General features: G+C 31.1%; 8 protein-coding genes across 8 annotated transcripts; 5 read left to right on the top strand and 3 right to left on the bottom strand.

The window, feature by feature from the left end:
* The first annotated feature begins 201 nt into the window (after positions 1-201).
* On the top strand, positions 202-733 carry Tsp_11280 (conserved hypothetical protein). Its single transcript, XM_003369943.1, has 3 exons — positions 202-296; positions 355-466; positions 599-733. The coding sequence occupies exons 1-3, from the start codon at positions 202-204 to the stop codon at positions 731-733; spliced, it is 342 nt and encodes a 113-aa protein (XP_003369991.1).
* A 1,446-nt stretch (positions 734-2,179) lies between these two features.
* On the bottom strand, positions 2,180-4,534 carry Tsp_11279 (hypothetical protein). The gene is made up of 3 exons (XM_003369942.1): positions 4,507-4,534; positions 2,622-2,946; positions 2,180-2,480 (listed from the first exon to the last, which is right to left on the bottom strand). Exons 1-3 carry the CDS (start codon positions 4,532-4,534, stop codon positions 2,180-2,182), a joined length of 654 nt encoding a protein of 217 aa, XP_003369990.1.
* A 1,049-nt stretch (positions 4,535-5,583) lies between these two features.
* On the top strand, positions 5,584-6,772 carry Tsp_11278 (hypothetical protein). Its single transcript, XM_003369941.1, has 6 exons — positions 5,584-5,598; positions 5,936-5,989; positions 6,168-6,194; positions 6,368-6,479; positions 6,639-6,701; positions 6,741-6,772. Exons 1-6 carry the CDS (start codon positions 5,584-5,586, stop codon positions 6,770-6,772), a joined length of 303 nt encoding a protein of 100 aa, XP_003369989.1.
* Positions 6,773-7,946: 1,174 nt separating this feature from the next.
* Positions 7,947-9,746, bottom strand: Tsp_11277 (hypothetical protein). Its single transcript, XM_003369940.1, has 2 exons — positions 9,611-9,746; positions 7,947-8,758 (listed from the first exon to the last, which is right to left on the bottom strand). The coding sequence occupies exons 1-2, from the start codon at positions 9,744-9,746 to the stop codon at positions 7,947-7,949; spliced, it is 948 nt and encodes a 315-aa protein (XP_003369988.1).
* Positions 9,747-10,594: 848 nt separating this feature from the next.
* On the bottom strand, positions 10,595-11,146 carry Tsp_11276 (conserved hypothetical protein). Its single transcript, XM_003369939.1, has 2 exons — positions 11,020-11,146; positions 10,595-10,830 (listed from the first exon to the last, which is right to left on the bottom strand). The coding sequence occupies exons 1-2, from the start codon at positions 11,144-11,146 to the stop codon at positions 10,595-10,597; spliced, it is 363 nt and encodes a 120-aa protein (XP_003369987.1).
* Positions 11,147-11,518: 372 nt separating this feature from the next.
* On the top strand, positions 11,519-12,246 carry Tsp_11275 (conserved hypothetical protein). The gene is made up of 3 exons (XM_003369938.1): positions 11,519-11,564; positions 11,874-12,067; positions 12,136-12,246. Exons 1-3 carry the CDS (start codon positions 11,519-11,521, stop codon positions 12,244-12,246), a joined length of 351 nt encoding a protein of 116 aa, XP_003369986.1.
* Positions 12,247-16,036: 3,790 nt separating this feature from the next.
* Positions 16,037-19,756, top strand: Tsp_11274 (protein real-time). Its single transcript, XM_003369937.1, has 12 exons — positions 16,037-16,150; positions 16,676-16,825; positions 17,124-17,252; positions 17,329-17,432; positions 17,517-17,641; positions 17,715-17,830; positions 17,904-18,093; positions 18,178-18,337; positions 18,470-18,899; positions 18,969-19,238; positions 19,310-19,467; positions 19,576-19,756. The coding sequence occupies exons 1-12, from the start codon at positions 16,037-16,039 to the stop codon at positions 19,754-19,756; spliced, it is 2,127 nt and encodes a 708-aa protein (XP_003369985.1).
* A 1,788-nt stretch (positions 19,757-21,544) lies between these two features.
* Tsp_11273 (something about silencing protein 10) lies at positions 21,545-22,189 on the top strand (the record flags this gene model as incomplete). Its single annotated transcript, XM_003369936.1, has 2 exons — positions 21,545-21,699; positions 22,144-22,189. Coding segments are annotated over exons 1-2 (201 nt in total), but the record flags the coding sequence as incomplete, so codon positions are not given.
* Between the last annotated feature and the right edge of the window lie 362 nt (positions 22,190-22,551).

Here is a 22,551-nt window from a genome sequence, read left to right as displayed (position 1 = left end):
AAGCTCTTCATAAAACGCTTCTTTTTTTTCTGATAACTTTGCTTATGTCTTATCAGTAAGAATGCGTTGTTGATGCAAACCTCAACAATGAAGTACAACATCAGCATGGTGTATCTGTTGGCCTTTCTTTTACAGCAAAAATCTTCTATTCTTGCATCCCTGTTATCCACTCATCCTTTGCCAAGATTATAGTCATTTATAATGTTTGGTCTTTTGAAACCTTGCTGGTTGTCTACTTTCAACTTTGCGTGGCATGAAGTCAACAGAAGAACATTATTGCTGTTTTTCCTTGGCACGTAATTGATCATCGTTATTTTTTTGTTGTGCTCACAAACAGCTAATGTAGAGTAAAAGATCACGTGGTGCTGCTTTATGCAAACATGCTAGAACATCACGGCGATGTGCAATCCCTGTACCAATAGCTGTAAGATCCTGCTCAAAAAGATGTTTCACAGTGGAATATGATGTAAAATAACAGTCCATATAAATGTTTCTGTTAAAAGTTCACAAATGGCTGTGCCAATTGCCCAACTTTGGTGCTTGCTAGACCAATTTGGGCTTCTTCACTACTTCTGCTAATATATAACAAACCTTTCAGAGCATAACCATACTCCGCGTCACATATCCAGTTGATCTTCACACCGTACTTTCCTGGTCAAATGGTCAAATGGTCAATATGTATGGTAAAATGCAAAAGTGGCAATCACAACTAATTATTTATAGCAATGAATAGGTGCATAATAGATATCGCTCATCCAGTTTTTAAACCTGCCATAAAGAACTGACTCTTTTTGTCGCATATTCAGCTAATAACAGTGACTCTTAAACAAACATCAAGAAGGTTTGAGAGCACTGACAGACACTCATGAAGCATATCGTTTTTATCTTTGGGGTTGGCACACTGCTTGATATCCCAACCGATGCGGGACTCCAGATGGGACAAGACGCATAATTCCTTGCAAAAACCAGATCTTCCCCTGGAAAATTTTGCATATCTTTTGTTTTTTTGCCTCCGTTAAGTCGATTTTGCCTCTGACTAATTATTCTGCAAGGTCAGGGTGCATGCAATCGAGGATCGTACGCAACCGACGCTTCGGCTGGGCTTTTTTCGATTGATACACAAAACGTCAGCTATCGCGAGAACAGGAAATTTGCCAGCCGTTGTTTCCACCTCTCATAGAATAATTTCTCGCAATGCATCTTTTGTCACTCAGATCATTCGTTCCTCTTTGGATGCCGGATGAAATGGGATAATGGTAGTGTACTGAAATTCACTTCCTCTATTGAAAAATTGTTGGAACTCTTACGAGGTGAATTGGATGGAGTGCATTGTTAGATGTGATCATTTTCAGCAGTCCGTGAGTTGTGATCAATTGGCATAATAACTACATTTGAAGTTATGCGACTTAGTAAAAATTAAATTAAATTGACAACAACAATTATATTAAATTTTTATCAAATTAAACCGAAATTAAAAATGATAAACATTTACATACGATTTTATGAATAATTTTGCCGCTATATCATTGCATTTCACCGATCAAGAGTTCGATTTTAAAACATTTCGCCAGTTTGCAAATGTCGTAATTTTATATGTATTTTATTAATTTACATTTAAAAAATGCTCAAATGTATTAAAATATTTTATTCAAACATGAAATAAATACTTTTAAAAAACTTTTTCTAGAATGTTAACATTTAAATTGATTATCAAGTAGAAAAATGAATATTGTTAACACAAGTTCTGCTTGAATTATTAAATGCACGGTTGAATTTCCAAAGCAACTCAATTGTAATTGTCAAACTTTTTGTTGAAAATTCTTTTTCCTCAAATCTGTTTCCATTTAAAAAATTTTTCACTTTTATTTCAATACTACAGTAAAAAGTTTGAATTATTTTAATTGTCTAATTGATATTATTCATAGTATTAAAAAACATATATTAAAAATGTGAGATTTTGAAATAGATTACAACAATATTACGCAGTCAGTAAATTTATGATTATTCAGAAAAATATTTTTTTATTGCACTCAAAAAGATTGACCATTTTAAATGTAAATTTAATTTTTCATAAGTATAATAACATTTGTAAAGAAAAAGGAACGAAAATAAAATTTTTCTTGTTTGCTTGTTTTTACATCGTGTTTATTCAGTCGCTGAGTTGTTCTTAGCAGAGGAATTATTTATCGTCTGCTTGAAGTGGTGCAATTTTCCGATTTGGACGATTTTCGACAAAGCATTGAAAATTTCCTTGATGCGTTGTTTTTCGAATTACTCTGAATATTGCGTGAGCAGATATGCAAATCACTTGAAACAACCATAAGCTATTAATATTGATGATAAGAACATCGCAAGAGGCCAGAAGGCTCATCGTCAATGGAAAACTTTGAATTGCCAGCGTGAACAGAAAATTAACAGACAGACGTTTCAAAATTACAATGTCGCGTTTGTGTTTCACCAATTGCACTTCGGTTTTGTGCCTTTTGTGCCAAAGCAAAAGAGCAATATCAATTAAAATAATTAAAACTGCTAAGAAATTTAGCAAACAAAGAAGTATAATGTGAAAACATTGATAAAAATATGGTAAAAATGATGCATATGTGCAAGATGTGTTGAAAAACATGTCAGCATTGTTTACAGCTGATACACTGAGAACGGTAACGTCAGCTAGAAATGTTACCGTATAAATGATTATCATTTTGATGAAAAGATTCTTATTGTATACATGAAGAGATTTTGAAGAAGCCAACGCAACTGTTATATCAATTACGAGAAATAAATTTGATTCGCATATAGCTAAATCAGACAATGAATAAATGAACGGATGAAATGACCAAAGTAAGCAGTACGAAAATGATACGCTGGAATTGTCAGAATAATTCCAAACATTTCTGCTATATTCTACGATATAACCCAAACTCAGAAGTAAGTAACCAGTAGAACAGCCTGAAATATATGCTTTAATAATGATAGAATAAGTAAATTTGTTTTCATTCTATTTTCCATTAATTCATAACTATATTTATTTCTTGGTTGATTTTCAACAGTAATATATATATGACATGAAAAATGAAATGCATGTAAAAGTATTAAAAGTTTGTCAATTTGAACATTTTAATTTTGCATTATTTTCAAACGATAACATTTAACAATTTTAATAATTATAATTTTGAAGTCAAAGTATCACATCAAGATTTCAAAATCTGAAATGAAAACAATGCACAAGCAGATGAATAGAAATCACAAGTTTTAAAATAACACTTACCAATTATTAATTTTTCTATTTTTGCTTTCTTTTGCTTCCAAATCATAAATATTAATAAAATTAAATGTAAACAAAATCCAAGGCTTGCAAAAAATAGCATCTGAACGCTGAGTGGTAATTCTATGGATTTTTTCATTTCAGAAATTACCCTTTACTTTGGTGGTCACTATTTCTTTCTAAAAATTGCTACCGTATTGCTGTGTCCAATTATTTTGTCGATTTTACAAACAATCATCAAAAAAAGAAATAAAATTCAAATTATTAACCTTTAGCAATGAATCACGTTTAATAATTATTTTACTTTATTGTTGAAGAAATACTTGCAAAATAAAATGCAATAACTTAAATTACATGTAACGTTATTTAAATTATGCAAAAACATGTAAGTTGTGAAAGACATTATTCCTATGCACTTCATTATTATGAATTCAAACAGAAAATTTTCAGCTGTTTAATATTTGCTTTATGTTTATGTTTTAATAAAAAATAGATATTTTTGGTTTTTAATTTAAAAAATCATTAATCATTTTTTCATTATAATTTTAATATTATTTTCATTGTTAAAAAAATTTTTTATCATGCTGATTATTTCCTGTCAGTTGATTTTAAAATTTTTATATAATTTATTTTGTAGAAAAAGCAGTGAAAATGTAATTGTAAAGTTGAGACAGATCATTGATTATTTTCCCTCCTATTTAGATTTTTCAGTTTTCAAAATTACTGTATTTCCTATTAGTAATAATTTTTGCATTAACGTTATGTTAGGTGAACATTATTTTAATTGAAAAAAGATCTTTAGGTGAAATATTGCATTTGTAATTTAAAAATTCTTCAATGTTTTTTGATGCTTTATAAGCTACTTGAATTTCAATTAAAATTAATAAAAACTCAATGCGTTAATCAGATTAATCTTTGAAATGGAATTAGAAAAGTAAAGTTACTTTATAATTTCAACATTTCTTTTATTATTATCATTATTATTATTATTAAATTTCAGCTGTTGTTTAAATGCCGTTTATCAATTTTTATAATGGTGATTTTTCCATTTTCCAATTAGAAATTACAAGTTGTTTTTCTTTTAATAAAAAAATGCCAACAAAACCGTAAAATATGTAAATAAAAATGGATAAAATCTTAAATTTTATTAAATCAAAGAAAATTAAATGATATAAAAGAAATAAGTAAAATAATAACTTTTTAAACAATGCTAAGCTGACAGAATCATAAATCATTAAATTAACTCGTTGAGCAACTGCTGCTAGAAGACATTAACAAAAAATAATAGTAATAATATAAAACTAGCAAAGGGCTAAAGTACAAATCTGTAACAACAACAGAAGACCGGATGATACAGATTTTTTAAAAAAGGTAAAAGAAAAATTACTAATTAAAAAAATTTGTTTTAGTAAAAAAATATAAAATGACGCCAAGTTCTATATTACTATTTTATACATTAGTCTGAACAATAATTCTGCTTTTTGGAAATGCAAAAGTGAAATATTTTTAAATGCAACTTTCTTGTTATGTGAAATAAAGCAAAATTATAAATTTTACAAGACATCTGCATCTCAGTGAAAACATTGAACTTTGAAAATTGTGAAAATTTGAAAATTGTGAAAATCAGATTAAATTATTACTTCAAAAATCGTTTTTCTTAAATAAATAAGTTTGTAACACCCGATGTTGCGATTAGCTCTTATCATCCATGCTAGGCACATCATTGGTTTATAACGTTTATTCACAGGCAGATACAAGCCCCATTTTCTTTCTTTCCACCTTAATCTCTTTTTGATTGTTTAAGCAATCGTACCCATTACAAGTTCAAATTTAAAATAATAAATTAATAATCTTGACAATCTAACAAGTATCTTCAACATTCCAGTTGAATTATTGAAAATGAAATTAAGCAAGCATAATACATATAATAATTACTTTTTATAGATTGCTTACAGAATACAAACCAAGTTGCGGATATTATTATCACTAGAAAATTTCAATTTCCGTTTCACCTTTTTCAGTAGATATGCATGTAGCACTGATCAATCGACAAAGCAATGCATAAGTGAATAACGTAACTTTATTTGTAGATCAACACACCTCATAACATTAGCCACTACTCAGACCAAGGCTATTCTGAACTCATCTGCAACCCATTTTCCCCAAAATCCATCCCCTTTTTGTGATTGACTCTTCTCTGATAGGTTGCACGCAATTGATCAGTAATTGGCTAAGTGACTCGGCGAATAACTTTTGCCATTTGATCAGCTATTCAGCTTAGGTCAATGATTGGGTGATTGTTTATATACGTTTTTTCAAATATGGGGTTTATTACTGTTAAATTATCTTATACGGACACGAATAATAACATTTTCCATTTCTTGAAACACCGTTTTTAACACTCAATGTAATAGTGTTAGCTAACTTTTATTGCGGTAAAGGAAGTATAAAAATAACAAAGCAAAAATGCATATGACCAATATTTAACTTTTCACATTTGCTCACTCTTTTTGCGTACATTTTAAAGAACAGAATTTAAAAAGATGTCTTGCAGTATTTGAATATGGCTTTAAATAAGTGGCCATAGTAGTATATAACATAAATGATTCTTCAGTTTTACATTCAGTTGTTCTCATCATAACTTGCTTCTGTAATTTTATTTCTTCATTTCAGACTGTTTTGCACAAAAACATTTTCCGCTTTTTGCTACAAGCGCTTCCGAATGAGGTATATATATAGCATACAGCTTCATGTTACAACATAACCAACAATCAATAAGAAATTGACAGCAACCAATAATCAACAACAAACAAATCTGAACTACATTATAATATATACAATGGACAAAGATGAAACTATACAATAATAATGAATAAAATATATACAACAATAATAAATAGTGCAGAGGTGCTATAATTGTACAGGTGCAAGAGTATGATAAGATGTAGATCTTAAAATGTGTCCTATACTAATTTCATTACGATGTAGTCTCTGCTGGATTCGGTAAGCTAACTTAGCTAGGAGCCCCTTCGCCGCGTATAGCTATCATCTATTTGCCGCACCACCGTCTCAATTTTTACCCTGTTAATCAATATTCAGTTTTAGAAACTGATAGAATCCCTATTCACGTGCTCCGTAGTTCTTGCGACTGTGCCAACCTTCCAGATGGTTGTTGGTCCGCAAAGCCACACCATGGATATTCCAAAGCGGAATTTTAGTAGCTGGAAGCTACTCTCGCTGGAAATACTCGAATAAAACTTCCGTTTGAGATTTAAGATTTCGAAACCCGCGGGTACAAGGTTCACCGGCAAAATGCCATTAGCATTTTCACTTTTTTTTATTTCCTGATTATGAATGAATGCAATCATTTCTTAAGCCAAGCCGGCCGACCTGCCGAAACACAGTTTGGAAAAAGTGGAAGAAGCAACCTTGCACCCAGGTGTTTGAATAGTGTTGCGTATGATATAGCTTTATTCAGCTAAAACTGTAGTACAGCGAACGAATAGTTAGAGACCGATTGATCATGCGGCGTGCGCGCGTGGACAGAAATAAGTTAGTTATTCAAATTCAGTTACGATATTAGGTTATCAGTTTATGAAAATCAGGTGAGTTGGGTGTATGTACAGTAATATTTTCGTTTGCATTTTAACAACTACAACTGGAAATAATTACGACAGATAGTAGTTGCCTTGATTGGCCGGGATCAAGGCTGTTTCGAAATCACAAACAAATTTCGTCGGAGCAAGTTGGATGCCAAGTTCTTCCGTTTTGGAATGGAGCACTTCAAATATCCGGCTATTCGAGCGCAGATCTTTCTTAACAGTCAAACAATATACGACGGGTAACATGAACAAATGAGGAGTGAACAACTGCTGGTACCAGAATGAGACAATCTTGAAGGTCCCATCCCCGCACCAGCACTTATTCCGAGCTATCAGCTTCACACCAGCCTCGGTGGCAAAAATTAATATATTATTGGTCGGCTAATGATACATTAAAAACTGCGCACCAGATGTTTTGTTGTCTGCTCGACAGTGAGCCCGGCTATTGTACGGTTTGGTCCAGTTTGGGTAAAATTTCGACCTCGTTCTCTTACTGGTCGTTAAGTGGACCACCATCCCATGCGCATATCCAACATTTGTCATTGCGATTTGTGCGCTCAAGGTGTAGCACCGTCCTCTATATAGTAATTTCTGTTGGCTCCTTTGGGTCGATACGAACTGGATTTCATCGTTTCCTTCCATCAGTAATAACTCTCGAACGCAAAGCACTGAACTCAAACGCAAGACCAACCGAAAATGAAATTGACGGTTTTAAATTCCATTTTAAATAAACATTTTGCAACAACATTTCGTTTTCACTTTTCATTTTACCAATAATTGAAGATTAACTTGTGATTTCCATGTAGCATCAATGCCTTTTGTTGATGTTGACAGAAGATTATTAATCACACTCAAATGGCGCACAAATGCTTGTGACAAAACATCACACTCTTCTAGAGCTTCAGTTAATCCATTGTTAACATTTGCATTTCTTTTCTTTGCTTCTTTATTTCTTTATTACTATTATCATTTCAGTTTAATATTGCATATATTTGAAAATCAAAATTTTAAATTGTTGAAAACAATTTTCTACAACAGTACGCATTAATTTAAGACAAAGGAATTAAAAAATTTCTGCAAATTCAGCTAAAGTGAGAAATGCATGTTGGATTTACTTTGCTGTTTGGTGGCATATATTCTGGTTGTACTTGCATCTTCTTTTTCTTTATGCATGAAAACGAAACATTTTTCATACATTTTTGGATGCGATCTTCTTTCAAAAGTTGATAAATTGGATATATTGGCACTGGAAAAACTTGCAACAACCACCAACTGCTTGTCCATTCAGCCGTATTATTAAAAAGTGCAAACATGCTAACTGTGAATGGAACATTTTCAATAAGTAATGTAAAGAGAATGTTTGTCAAAATTCTTTTCGATATTTGCTGTTGTCGTTTGATTTGAATTAATCGAATTGCTGTACAGTGAGATTTTTTCTTCTTTATAATCCACATCGATGCTATAAAAATCATAATGGTAATAATACCCAAAAGTGAACAAAAGATGAAATGGTACAGCTGATATGACAATGGCAATGTTTCTGAATATGTGCAAGATATTGGCACTAATTTGTCTGGAAAAAGAGCGAGCGTAATAAAGCAAACACCAATGTCTAAAACAAAGCTTGAGATGTAAAACAATATCATGATTTTGTTAACGAGCCGGATTTTAGTAAAAGACCTCGCAAAATTTGTTATTGCAAAAGTAAAGTCAATTGCCATGAACAAATTCATCAAAGAAATTGTAATGTCTGCCAGTGAATATGTAACTGGATGAAAGCTCCATAACAAGCAATGCAATGCAGTTGTTTCGCTATCATCACCGTAAAAGTGTTGAAATCGACCAAATTCTATGCAGCAGGAAAATGCCAGTACGCCACAGCCTACAGAACACCCTAAAAATGCAAAAAAATAATTAGAAAATACTTTCTTTCAACGGCTATACAAATGTAGCAATTTAACGCAAATGTTTAGCAAATTATTTTTGTTTTTTGAACTTATCTTTTTAAATTTAATTGTAGAGTTTGTATTAACGTATTTTTTAAGTTATAATTGAAAACCATTCTATACTGCCATAACCTGCTCAACGCTCTTGTTCCACTCCTGAAAAAAAACGTTAAACGGGCTATTCCTGTATTTAACTACATTGTGTATTAATGATAATTTAAAATAAAAGAAAATCTCTTTCCATTTTAATAATTCTAAATAAAAACAACTTTCACATTTGGATATTTTTGTTTAAAAAATCATTATTTTCTGCTACTCATTATTTCAAACAAAAATAAATAGTAAGCTCAATAAAAAATATGTAAAAGCATGCATATCAAATAAAATAAATAAACATTCACTGAATGGATACTTTTGCAATTATGCAAATTAATAATTTATTAATGTTATTTGTTATTTTGATGTATCGGATGTATTTAAAAATTCATATAATTGCATATTTTTTAAATGATTTAGACAACTGCTCACAGCTTAAGATTGTTTATGTAATTTTTATGGGAATTTATTTATGAATTTTATGTAAATTTAAATAACAACACAATGAGCAGCTTGCAACATAATAAAACCAATTATTCAATAAAATAATATATTTTTTTAAAAAATTTAAAAAATGAATGTTATTGTTAGCTTATTAAAGAAGCATGAAAAATGAATAAATTCAATTTATAGTGATTTTACGTATTAGGCAATATATTCTTATGAAGTGTATTATTTATGAAATACGGAAATTTGAATTTTACCTAGAGTAAGCTGATCGACTCGACTTTTCATAGGCTTTTTCCAAATGAGTATAATTAATGTTAAGTTTGTAAATATCCCCAAAATTCCACATATTATCAGGAATCCACACTGTTGCAGCCAGCAAAGAAATGCCATTTATAGATAGCCTTTCCGTGAAGTAAATGGCTGTTAGCGATCATAGTATTACTATTGAATTAAAAAAAAAATTTTGCTTTTAATCATTAGCAAGCAAAGATGATGCAAAGGGTGTGATGATTATTTTCACAGAAATGAATTGTGTAATTGTCGTATGTTCAATAATTCCAGATTGTCGGCAATCATCGAAGGAAGTATTAATCTCTGCCGTTATTCATTATGGATATCAAATTAAAAATGTTCCACTTTATCCTGTTCTTCAATTAAAATAATTAAAAATTATATTTTAACAAATTATTATTAAATTCAAATTAATAATAAAAAAATCAAAGATGTACAGATGGAACAAACAATGCTCCTATTTCCTTGTACTGCATGTTTTGTATATAATAAATGTCACTATTATTAATTATTCTACGTTTTATATTTATATATTTTTTTAATTGTCTCCGTATTCATCTGCGAACAAAAAGAAATAATTGCAAAAATTCCAAAAAATTATTTAAATGCAACCAACTATGGATTCTAATTAATTAACAATGGACATGACCATGAATTGCCTTCTAATTTCTCCATTGAAACACTGAAGAAAAATCAATACCATTCTAAAAATTTCATAAAAACATTAATTGAATAATTTAATGAAGTTACTAAAAGTTGCAAAAATCACGTCTGAAAATGCAAATGTATCTATTTATTAAAATTTCAAATAACAAAATTATAAAAATTTCCAGTTCGTATTAAAATTTCCAAAAAAGCGTCTGTCGCATTTTTGCATTCTTCTAAATATGGGATTGAAAAAACGTGGTTTTTTGTAAATTCCTAAAAAAGCGAATTATGAAAAATTGTCAAGTCATTAATTGTTCTTTTGTCGTTCTTACTTGCTTGTAGAAATCTAAAATTTCTTGACGAATAGATTTGTATTCATCGCTTAACATTATTGGATCACCATACTTTTTAAGCCATTTACTAAAGTAATGCAGTTTCAAGCAATCGTTAAGCTGATCTGATTGAAGTAGAACGATTCCGTTAAAGTACGACTGAGAGGTCAAATCCATTGTGACCATATCAAAAGCCAAAATATCTGATCATAAAAACTTCATAAATAAGTATCTAAATTTTTGTTCAATTTGAATATAATTTTAAAATTGCATTTAGTGTTGAAAAAGTAATCAATTAGTAGATATTGAAACTGACATTTTTTTTACTTCTATAAGAGTAAGTTTTTGTTGTTAAGTTTCTTTCACATAAGTGAATTTCATTATTAACATACTAACTGCAGAGTCACTCAACGGTTTGCCATTGTATTCGAAACGTTTTGGCACAGAACTGTCTCCATATGCAAATGAGTTGCTGCAGAACAATAAGATGAGAGTAATACCTTTTACAATCCGGATCATTCTCCACTTTTCAGCTTAAATGAAGCTTGAAATGGCAAGAATAAATGAAAATAAACTGCACTTTGACATTTTAACGATTGAAAATACTTTGCAAATTACGACTTTATTTGTACAATTAAAGCTTTAAATTTTCTATTACTTTATGGTAAATCAAACCAATAAAATATTTCATAGTCTGTTTTTTGAACAATTGCATTAGATCAGTGTAAAATTTTTTCAACCAGTCATAAACTTTACAGAAGCTTCAACAATGAACGCGCGTAATAAATTCAAACGGCAACGGCTAAGAAAGCAACAGTTCTATTCAAGAAAGAAAATAATATCAGTGATGACGCTTTTCATTTGTTCCATAGGTTGCACAAAAATATATAAATGGAACTGTTTGCAACAATGCGCAGATTTATAACAAGCAAACATGGTACATTTAAATAAAATTCTCGGATTTGTTTTAATTTTCTTTTTATTTGCAACAAAATTGATCAAGTCGAAAATTTTTTATTTGAATGACCCGTTTCAAAATGGAGACTATTTATATGATCCATTTTCATCCGACATTATAAGTACCATTTTTTATTATATACTTTTAAACAATTTCATTTGCATCACTACCTTTGCAATCATCATCACTTAAAATTTTTTAATTAAACTTCAAGTTTTGCAAAATTTTTAATTTCTTATATAATATCAAAGAGGTATTGCATATTAGTTTTTGATTTTTTTTCTCTAGATATTGCTAAAGCGCGCGTGCTAACATCGCTAATTGATCACGAACGTTTGCATTATATCAATAGCACAGCGAATTCGTATATTAAAAATATGCAATGGTGCGAACTGTTTAGTGATCTTTGGCATGAAATCAGCGAAATGGTTCATTACGATCAACATTTCTCACCGACAGGACTGTATCTGATGGACAGTTTGGTCAATAATTACAAAGTGATAATAGCATGCAATTTTCCATTGCAATTTGCAATTTCACGTGCTTTTAGAATGGTTACATGCTGAAAAATTACGGTGAAAATGGATGTAAAGAAGCTTTGATGCATACGTACCGTATTATTGAATTGAATAGGCAACTTTTTTCTTCTAAGAAGAAGTAGCAATTTCATCTATTGATTTATTTTTTATATATTTTTTACGATATGATATACGTTTTTTAATTTCGTTTCAAACTGCTTTGATTTCCTTTCAGGTTCATCAGCATCTTTTCTTTTCTTTATGTTTCGAATCACTTTCAAAGCAGTGTCATTTGCATAAAAATTGAAAATGCTAATGAACCGACATGCCTTCCTTTCTTATTTTTTGCATAAATTTTGTGTCATACAATAAATGAAAATTTGTTTTGCAATTTCCATTCAAATAGCTTTCGAATTGCTCATTGCGCTTTCATTGTTATTCTTACTCAACTTTTCTAAGATTACTTGAAAAGCAAATTTTTATTATAAACTGCATTGCTTAGAGCAGAGTATGAAAGTTTCGCCCATCCAAGTCAATGCAACTGAAAGCAGGAAAATTGTTAACTTGCTTCATCATATTTTTTGTCATTCCTAAAAGTATGCAATTCAGATTTTATTGGAGAGAATCATTCGATTTAGCCGACTTTGAAAAAGATCCATTCAACAGAAAATTTAGAGGTAAATGGATTTATTTCAATTATTCCCTATGATATCAGTAAACTTAAAGTTGAAAAATTTTCAACAAAATCTTCCAAATATTTTTATGCTTGTAAGCTAAATTTAATTGTCATGTACAATTTATAAATTTTTAAAATATAAAATTTCACTTTTCAAGTTCATCAATATAATTTTTGTAATAGTAATTTAATGACAAAATGACCTTCGAATGATAAAATTTTGCATTTTTTATTTATTTTGATATTAAAATTTATACAAAATTAAAGTGAAAAAGAATTTATCTTTACATTTTGAAATATTTTATTAATACAATGTGTTATTTTTAGACGTAGTTTTCCCTTATATAGTGTTACAAAAGAATGAACTGATTTTACCGCCCGACTTCGAAAATGACGTATTTAAAGCTACAAAGCCTTGCAGCATACTTTCTGAATTCTTTTTGATCAACATAATTTCAACACCCAATTATTTTACAGATTTTTGGAATGACATTGCTAGAAGGCTACTGATGTTTTACAAAGTAAGTATAAAATTTTGCATATTGCATAGTTTTCATATTTTATTATTATTAGAAACCAGAAAACATCAATACACGTGGATCCAGAATGTGCACTTTGGTGGTGAACAGACTGCAAGATTTAATTAAAATACAGAAATATTTACTCCATCGGGAATAATTATCAAACGCAGTGAGGAAAAAAAGATCAACTTTCAGTTAGAAAATATTTCTTTTTTTTGATATTCTTTTTTTGATTTCTTTTTTTGATATGCTAACATATTCTCAAATTCAATGCCAAATAATGGCTGCATCAGGCAATATAAAATTTATACTAGCAAACGTATTAAGAGCTAAAAAAATAAGTGCGTAAAATAAATTCTTTGCACGAATATTTGCATTTATTGGTCATAATGATTGATAAACTTGGAACAAAATCATTTAGATATATTAAGGATAGAATTCATTATTAGAGCAAGTAAATCATGGATTGTTTGCATTCAAGAGCATTTGTAAACTACCGTTGTGTGATGAAGCAGGCGCGAATGTAAAAAAAATCCAGTCGAATGTGAAAACAAAGTAAATGACACAACTTGGAACTGTTAGTCATATTAAGTTCTTCATTGTGGGATGTTGTTGAATGAAAATAAAACAGCAAAAATTCTAAGAAAGTGCAAGCAAAATTGAGAAGGTAAAAGAAAGAAACCGAAATGCCGTAAACAGGGTAGCTGAAATGTAAGCATAATGTTTGAATAGTGATCATGACTATGAAATAATATAATAAATAAATATATATATATATATAGCAATAAATGCAATAAATATATAGCATGCAGATGAAAAAAAAAGAATGCGCATTTAATGTTTTCACTTATTGATTTCATTTGCTAAAATCACATTTCTTTATACATACTAATGATAGTGAGCATGAATATTTTTAATAAATTCGAACATTTTTTTAATTAGAAAAAATTAACTGTAGCTTAAGCTGATAAAAATATAATTATGATATATAGAATATATAATTTATAATGGTAGCAAACTGATGAATAAACTGGTTTGCTTATGCAAATGATGCTTTAAAAAAATGGATCTTGAAAATCATTAAATGTAGTTTAAGCGGGGGTGACGACCGCTGCGGCATACTTTTATTATATTTATCAAATAGTGCGGTGTTGTTTATATTGTTTCTTTCAATTCTTTGAAATTTCTTTTCCTAAGCATAGTGAAACGATTGTCGGGCGTGAAACTGAACTTATTGCACGTTTATCAACAATTTTTAGAAATCATATGATTATATTAATTTTTTTAGTTGAAGCACAGCGTTAGTCTATGCACTGATATGGTACAGACTTACCATTCGCCTGTTCGTGTTTACAAGTACCCGTTTGAATTGGTCATGGCGGTAAATAAAATTTTATTATATTGTATTTTTCATATTATGAAAATTTATAATCTGTTTATGTAATGTTTGTATTGGCTTACGTAGTAGATATTTTGCATGTTGTTTTCATTTTTATTTTAAATGTTTATGTATTCAAGTATATTTATATGTTATCACTGATGTGTATTTCATAAAAATATTTTTACAACCAGTATCTTTGTTATGACTTAAAGATCTCATTGTAGATGAATGAAATGTGTATTTTTTTTTAATTAAATATTATAGAAAGTGGAGAATTCTTATTCTATTTTGAGATGTTTTTAAATGACATTTACAGTTTAGTGGTAAATAACTGTGGTTTTATTGCTGAATTTCATTATAAATTATTGCTTTGTTTTATAGAAAATTTTTTATTCGAACGTTTAATCAAATTCAGAAATGTATTTTTAATAAAAATTACAACTGCATCACAAGCCAGAGAAATTTGTATTTGTTGTTGATGTTGTCGTTGTGGTGGGGAAGTTAATAATTGAGGAAATTTTCCTTTTTTTGATCGATTGATTAATTGAACTTCCAACAGAAGAAACTGCTCGGAAATCGATTCTTTATCATTATGAAATTAGCTAACTTTCCTATTCTTTTGCGTTTTATATACGGGAATCTATCAGCTGTGAATAGTTTAAATTGGTTCAATCAGCTTGAAAATTGCTGATAAGATGTTAGTTGTACAAAGTTGAGGATGGTGATTTTTTGTTTGATGAAATTAGTTTTCCTTAAGTTTCATATTTCTCACGTTGGAGGAGAGTTTTCTTCATTTTGAAATGTTTTCATTCTGTTTTAAATAATTGATGTGAAAATCAAAAGCAGATGACAAGCGTCATTTATAATTCTACTGCGATTTCTTTTTAAATTATTCAGTTGTTTAATGAACAACCATTTTCGATAAAGTGAAAAATGCCATATTTTTTGTCTTTATTATAATTATTTAAATATGACACGAGTATTCATTTAAATTGTAAAGAATTTACGAGAAAGAATGTTTATTTAAAAAAGATTTTTTCAAGAATTGAAATAAATGTTTTCAGTTTTCATTATTGATTTATCGGCATTGAGCAATGTTTCGAAAATTGATCAGAAGCATATTGACGGAATAAGTAAATATATAGTAATGCGGTTGAATTGATGAAATTCGAATTGTGGAATTTTTGCATTTATATTAATAGGCTTTCACAGAAAAATTGACAATTTGAAAAGTTTTTTTGAATTTTACGTGTAACTATGTTTTAATATTAGAAATTTGAGAATTTTATTTTAATTATTTCAAAATAAATAAAAGTTTTTTTTGTATATCTATTGGGATGTTTTGATTTGAGCGAATGGCAATTTTGAAATTCTTTGGAAAACATGCTATTTTCACTGCAGCTGTTGCTTTGAATTCATTCGCATCCGTTGCATCGTCACTCGTTGCAAAGCTAACGTTTGGACGAGATGTGAATTTGGAACCTTTTTTCTTATCATATCCATTTATGATCGTTGCAGAATTTTTCTTTTTTCAAAACTGAAGCAATTTTTATTTCAAAAATTCCCTTTTCCAATATTGATATTCATCTAGTTGATTTGTTATTGTTGTTGTTTGCTTTTTGCTGAAGTAGGTGGACGGAAGCACATACTGGGTGTTCAATCATTTGTAAATGACGTCGCTTCATGTGGCGTAAATCTATTGCATTTTAATGTTGATGATGGTGATGTGAATTGACAAAATTGCTGAAACTTGCTTGCAAATGTTTCGGCCATGTCAATCAACAATAATCGACTAAAATGAATAAATATGTTTAATAATTTTTATTTAAAATTGCATTTGGAAAATTTGATCATTAATTCTTTGTTCAACCTGACTTGCCATATAAATATGTATGTATGTATATTTGGTTTATTTTTAGTTTTTAGTTTTATTATATTTCTTTGTTTTAATGAAACAGTTGAATAATTGATTCATTAGAGATTTTGTTGTTCAGGCATATGAAAAACGATTTCCAACATGTCCACTGATACCGTTGTTGACTGCCAGTGAAATTTTGAACAAAACTGAAAGCGCCGACGGGGCGATCTGCGTTACTGAACGCAAATGCAAGCTCAACGTCAACGCACCGTACTTGCTGAAGAAGGTTTGTTTATTATGTTTTTTTTGCCCAAACAAAAAATATTTAAATTTTTGTAATATTTTCAGTTGGTCGGTGTTGATCACGTCTTTTTTATACAAAAAAATACTTTGAATCGTCGAGAGAGAACGTTGACCATCGAAGTTCACAATGTCTCATTTGCCAGTCGAGTTTTTGTGAAAGAGCGTTGTCTTTATTATGTTAGCGTTTAATAATAATAATAATAATAATAATAATAATAATAATGCGTTTTAATTTTTGTGTTTCAACAAAATAAATAAATATTTATATTCTTCAATTTTAGGTACACCCGGAAAACCCAAGTTGGACAAGTTTCGAACAAACTGCTTGCTTGGATGTGAAATCTTTTTTTGGGTTTGAATCAACGGTTGAAAAAATTGCTTGCAAGCATTATGCAGACAGTATACAGCAGGTAAAATTTAAATTTAACCAAAAAATTTATCAGTAATCGTCAAATTAATTTCACATTATTATTATTATTATTTCAGGGTAAAGAGGTTTTGGAATTTCACGTGAAACAACTTGCCGATGAAGGAATCACTTATATTCCACCTTTTCAATCGGTTGCAGATCCTTCAGCTGAGTTGCCAGTGTTAGTTTCAATTGCAATTATTGTTCATATTTGAATTTCTTATTAATCTTATTATTAATAACTTTTGTTGTTGTTTTCTTTCAGCGCTTCCATATCGCTTGAAGAGAACCCCTCGAACTCGGTGCGCAAGGAGTCTGATCGTTCGTGGAGACGGAACAGTTCCAAAAAGATGCAATTTGCCTCTTTGGAGATGTCTTTAATGAATGATGGTAAAACATTTTAATTAATTAACTTGAATTTTTTTATTCTTTGTCTGTTATGCGAATGAATTTAATTTTCAAGGAAAATCCAAGCTCGAATCGGATTATATTCAACGTTTCTTGGGCTCGCTTTCACTTTTGGAAGAAGGCCGATTGGTTGAACTACGAAGTTCATTGTCCAATTCATTGAAAGGGAAAGTGAGTTGAAATGAAGCGGCGTCGGCAGTTGTTGTTGTTGTTGTTGCTGGATATGGTACGAATGCAAATTTAGATTCCCAACGACGCGCATTTGTTGCGCTTTTTGCGTGCCAGCGATTTTGAAGTGGCCAAAGCGCGCGAATTGGTCATCAGCAGTATGATGTGGCGTAAACAGCACAACGTTGACAAAATTTTGTCCACGTACGATCCGCCTTCAGTTTTTGACGACTATTTTCCCGGTCAATGGCATCATCATGATTTAGGTTGAAAACGAATAACAACAACAACAACAATAATAATAATAATAGTAATAAGTATAATTAGTAATTTATAAATTTTCATTTCAGAGGGTCGTCCGTTGTATTTACTTTGTCTTGGTCAAATTGACATCAAGGGTTTGTTTAAAACGGTCGGTGAGGAAGGTTTCATCAAATATGTGTTGAATTTCTGTGAAGAAGGTTTGCGCAAAATTGAACAAGCAACTTCCCAATTTGGCAAACCGATTAGGTGAAAAAATGTTTTTCTTTTTTGTTTTTTACTGAAAATCCTCAACATAGATAAATAATAATAGTACAAACAAAAGAATAAACCTTGATTTTCTTCTTTATTCTTACTGTACTTTTGTTTTTGTTTGTTTAGCACTTGGACATTTTTGGTCGATCTCGATGGTCTGACGTTGAAACACCTGTGGAGACCGGCCATTCGGACGTTGTTGAAAATTATCGAAATTGTCCAAGCGAATTATCCGGAAACGATGGGCTCGGTGTTGATTGTTCGCGCACCGAGGGTCTTCGCCGTCCTGTGGACGTTGATCAGTCCGTTTATCAACGAAAGAACTGCGAAAAAATTCATGATCTACAGCGGCAACGATTACGTCGACTGTCTGAAGCACTACATGGACGAGGAATGGATCCCGGACTTTTTGAACGGACCCTGCCGGTGCCTTGTCAACAAAGCCGGTCGACCAATTCCGAAAACGTTGTACAGGCCTGAATTGAGCAACGTCGTTGGCCATGGTTTGGAATCGTTGTACTCGACCGGTCACGTTTACAAAGGTTATCCGCACGAAGTGAGCGATAGTTTTTCCAGTCAGTGGTTTAATGTTTGAATTTAACAATTTTCCAAATGAACTACACAGGTTCTGATTCCGGTGGTCGATGCTGGCTCGGTGTTGACTTGGGATTTTGACGTTGTCAAAGGTTCTTGCAATTTTCAACTTTACTACACAACAAAACTGTTCCCCGTCGAAGGACCGAGCAGTTGTTCAGTGTCGGCCGGCTTCTCTTCTCTGAGTCCTTCTTCGTCTACGGGTTCAAGTCATCCGTTGCTTGTGGATCGAAATTTGATCCTCGGCGTCGACGTCTTCATCCAAGCGAGCGATTCTTGCGACGACGGTGATTCTGTTCAAGTTTGTTCGGCTTTTCAATTTCATTTACACTTTTATTTATTCATTTATTTATTTTAATTACGCTTTTCAAGGGTACTCACGTTTGTGAAAAAAAAGGAACTTACGTGATGCAGTGGAAATCGTCCGACTCACCGCACATCAGTCAACTGCCGTTCGACTTTTCACTGCCAATGTCCAACAAATGCAAAGTGATTTATTATTATGAATTGTTGAACGCTGAAGATTACAAGTATTGGAATTTTTATTTTTTCAATCGATGCATGCAGCATGCATGTTTGTTTGTTTGTTTGTTTAGAGATTCTGTGATTAGCATCGAATCTTGCCATTCGAGTTTCAGTTCGTTGAACGTCATGAAGTCGGAAAGTCAGCGATCGTTGGAACCAGCGCCAATTTCTTCCGCTGGTGAAACGCTGATCGAAACGGCTTCATCAGCAACAGCGGCGAACAGCAACGGCGCGTTCGTGCACCAACCATCGACCACTAGCGTCACTGCTAACGGCAAAGTCAATTTCTCCTAATTGAAGCAGTTTTATTATTCTATGCATACACGTGCACATCCTAGATGATATTGGATTTTTCAGATCTTACATGATTTAGAAAAGAAATACAACCAACTCATTTCTTGTCCAACTTCAAAAAAAATTTCTGTTTATTTGTTTGTTTGTTTGTTTGTTGTTTGCTTGTTTTATTGCCAGAGTTGTTTGGATGATGAGTTTGAGTACCGATTTGGGATTCATTTTTATATGATTAATTTATTATTTAATTTTAAGATATAATTTTTGTTGAAATTGCCCTTAAAAAATTGATCTACATCTTTGCACTGTTACAAGAGCTGAATAAATTTTTGTAATAAAAATGAATTTTTTAATCCAACAACAAACAAAAATAACAACAAATTGTTGAAAAGTTGATTGATTAACAACTAACTGATGATGAAAGTTAAAAACAAAAAAGCCTGCCTTCCTTATTAATGGAGATGTTATTCCACCTGAGAAGGAACATTCGAGCGCAAAACGATTTTATTTTTCTTTCATTTCAGAAAGCGGAAGTAATCACATAATGCTCTTTTGGCAACTACATATTTATTTTTTGAATTTACATACATCTATATACCGTACGTACATTAGATACTCAGGAGCAAATATAATAATAATAATAAGATGAAGAATCAGAATAGTTCGGTTGCATTGTGATAGTGTGTGTGATTCTCCACAAGTAACCTCTTTTCACTGTCATCGATGGTAACGGTCGGCCATATTCATGATCCATCCAGAGCGCGTCCGTTTCGATTCTTGTTGTTCTCTATTCGGCAGTACATATAGTACAGCTTTTGAGCTTCTCAAATCTTGCGTCGGCATAAATGCTTGCTTGACATGGTCAGCGTTGTTTCGTAGCTTATCGTTGCGGCGTGCAAACAGAACCTGAGCCGTTACTACTGAGGGCTACCAGCCCGTAAGCTTTCTTTGCCATGTCTTCCATGCTCGCGTACGAGTTGGCTCTAAGTATCATTTGGATGTTTAGTGGAAGAGACGTTGCAGGAAGAGCTTTTTGAATAGAAATGCGTTTTTTACTATTTCAATATTAAACTGGCTATGAAAGCTTTTTTACAAATGAGCATCAGGTGAACGACGGTGTATTAATTGGTTCGCTCAATCAGAGCATGCTTTTTGTACTCGTTGAATTGCAATGTTGTAGGTGAAATTGAAACTCTATTTGATTATATTTTTTCCAGGGTTTTGGGAAAAGGAGCACATTGCATTGTGAAATTGGATAATTTTTCAAATAGTGCTATAATGGAATGGCTTGATTCGAAATTTTTTCCACTACCGTTGAAATGGAAACTGCAAGCTGCATTGGTTTCACCGGAAATTGCAATTTATTGCTTATTATTTTTTTGTTTGAAGGAAAATTTGATTTTTCTATCTCGATAAATAGTATTTTTCAGAATTTGTTCAACCATTTATGGTAGTGCCCATTCACAGTGCTGATCAGGAGCAGCTGCTAATTTTATTTATTAAATCTCGTTATAAAATGTTTCGTTTGGCGATTGTTTAGGCAAGATTCTGAAGAGAAAAGCATGATTTGTTGCAGCATATGCATTTGATGCAATTTGTTTCATTTTTTTTACTGGCTGGCGGCACAAAATCTGATCGCAAATTACATGCAGATCTGCTTTAAATGATCTATATATTGTATTGTATTGTACTGTTTGTAGTTTGTCATTAAAAAAAGTATTTTGCCAAAACATTTACTGACAGCTTACTTTTGCAACCAGCAAACATAATTTAGTTATTTTAGCTTTCTGAATGATAACATGCAGGACTCTGGCGTTATCTATGACGCTGTTCTGTCATGGAAGGAGTCACCTTACCATAACTGACACTACGTGCAACGGCAACCGAATGCAGTTCGATCAACCGCAAAAGGGAAGAAGCAGTGACAAATGTGAAACTGTCAATGGGTTGGGAATTTGCTGTTACGTTGAAATCAAATCAAGTTTGACAAATTAAAGACCTTCATTTACTTATATTCTAAATTTAATAACAATAAAAATGAATACATTCATTTCAATAAGCTCCTAAAACAGCTCTTATTTTTCAATTTTCTTTATTATAAATGTTTAAAATGATATAACATGCATTATCCTTCAAAAAACAATAAAAGTATTAATTAATAAAATAAACAATTTAATTGTTGGTCAAGAAATGAAAAACATTTATTTTCAAAAAATACGTTGAAACTTTACATTACACTGCATTATTTTGAAGTAAAAGGGCCGTAGAGAACTTTTAAATTCCCATTAAGAATGAAATTTAAACAAAAGTTAAAACAAAATTGTTTAAAATTTAAACAAAAGATAAAACACAATTGTTCAAAGTAATAAACTTTAAAGTTTTACTTATAGGACGGCGTTAGCAAAATTTATCATTTCGTCTTTTTCCGAGCTTGGGGTACGTGAGGCAAATTTCAAGTTGTCGAGGTAAGTGACCAATCAATCATTCATTTGCCGCATTATGATTATATTCATTTGATATTTATAATATATGTAGTAACTTATGGTTTCATTAAATTTTACGATACTAATGATATTAAAATCTTCAGAAATAGCAATACGTATTATCTAAAAAAATGCTCCTTACCGCGATTCTCGTTGTGATTGTTCTTGCATTGATCTACCACTTTGTTACTAAAAAAAGCAAACTTTGGAATGGAAAGAAACGCGAGTTCAACCAATGACAGCCATTCCTGAAAGAAAACACCAGAGGAAATTATTCGATTCAAAGGAACTTTGCAGCTAAAAGCAGACAAGAAA

This window comes from Trichinella spiralis, assembly GCF_000181795.1.
Source record: "Trichinella spiralis strain ISS 195 chromosome Unknown Scfld1356, whole genome shotgun sequence".
In the NCBI taxonomy this organism is placed as follows: domain Eukaryota; kingdom Metazoa; phylum Nematoda; class Enoplea; order Trichinellida; family Trichinellidae; genus Trichinella; species Trichinella spiralis.
Note: the sequence above shows the minus strand (reverse complement) of the source record. Positions and strands in the feature narration are given on the sequence as shown.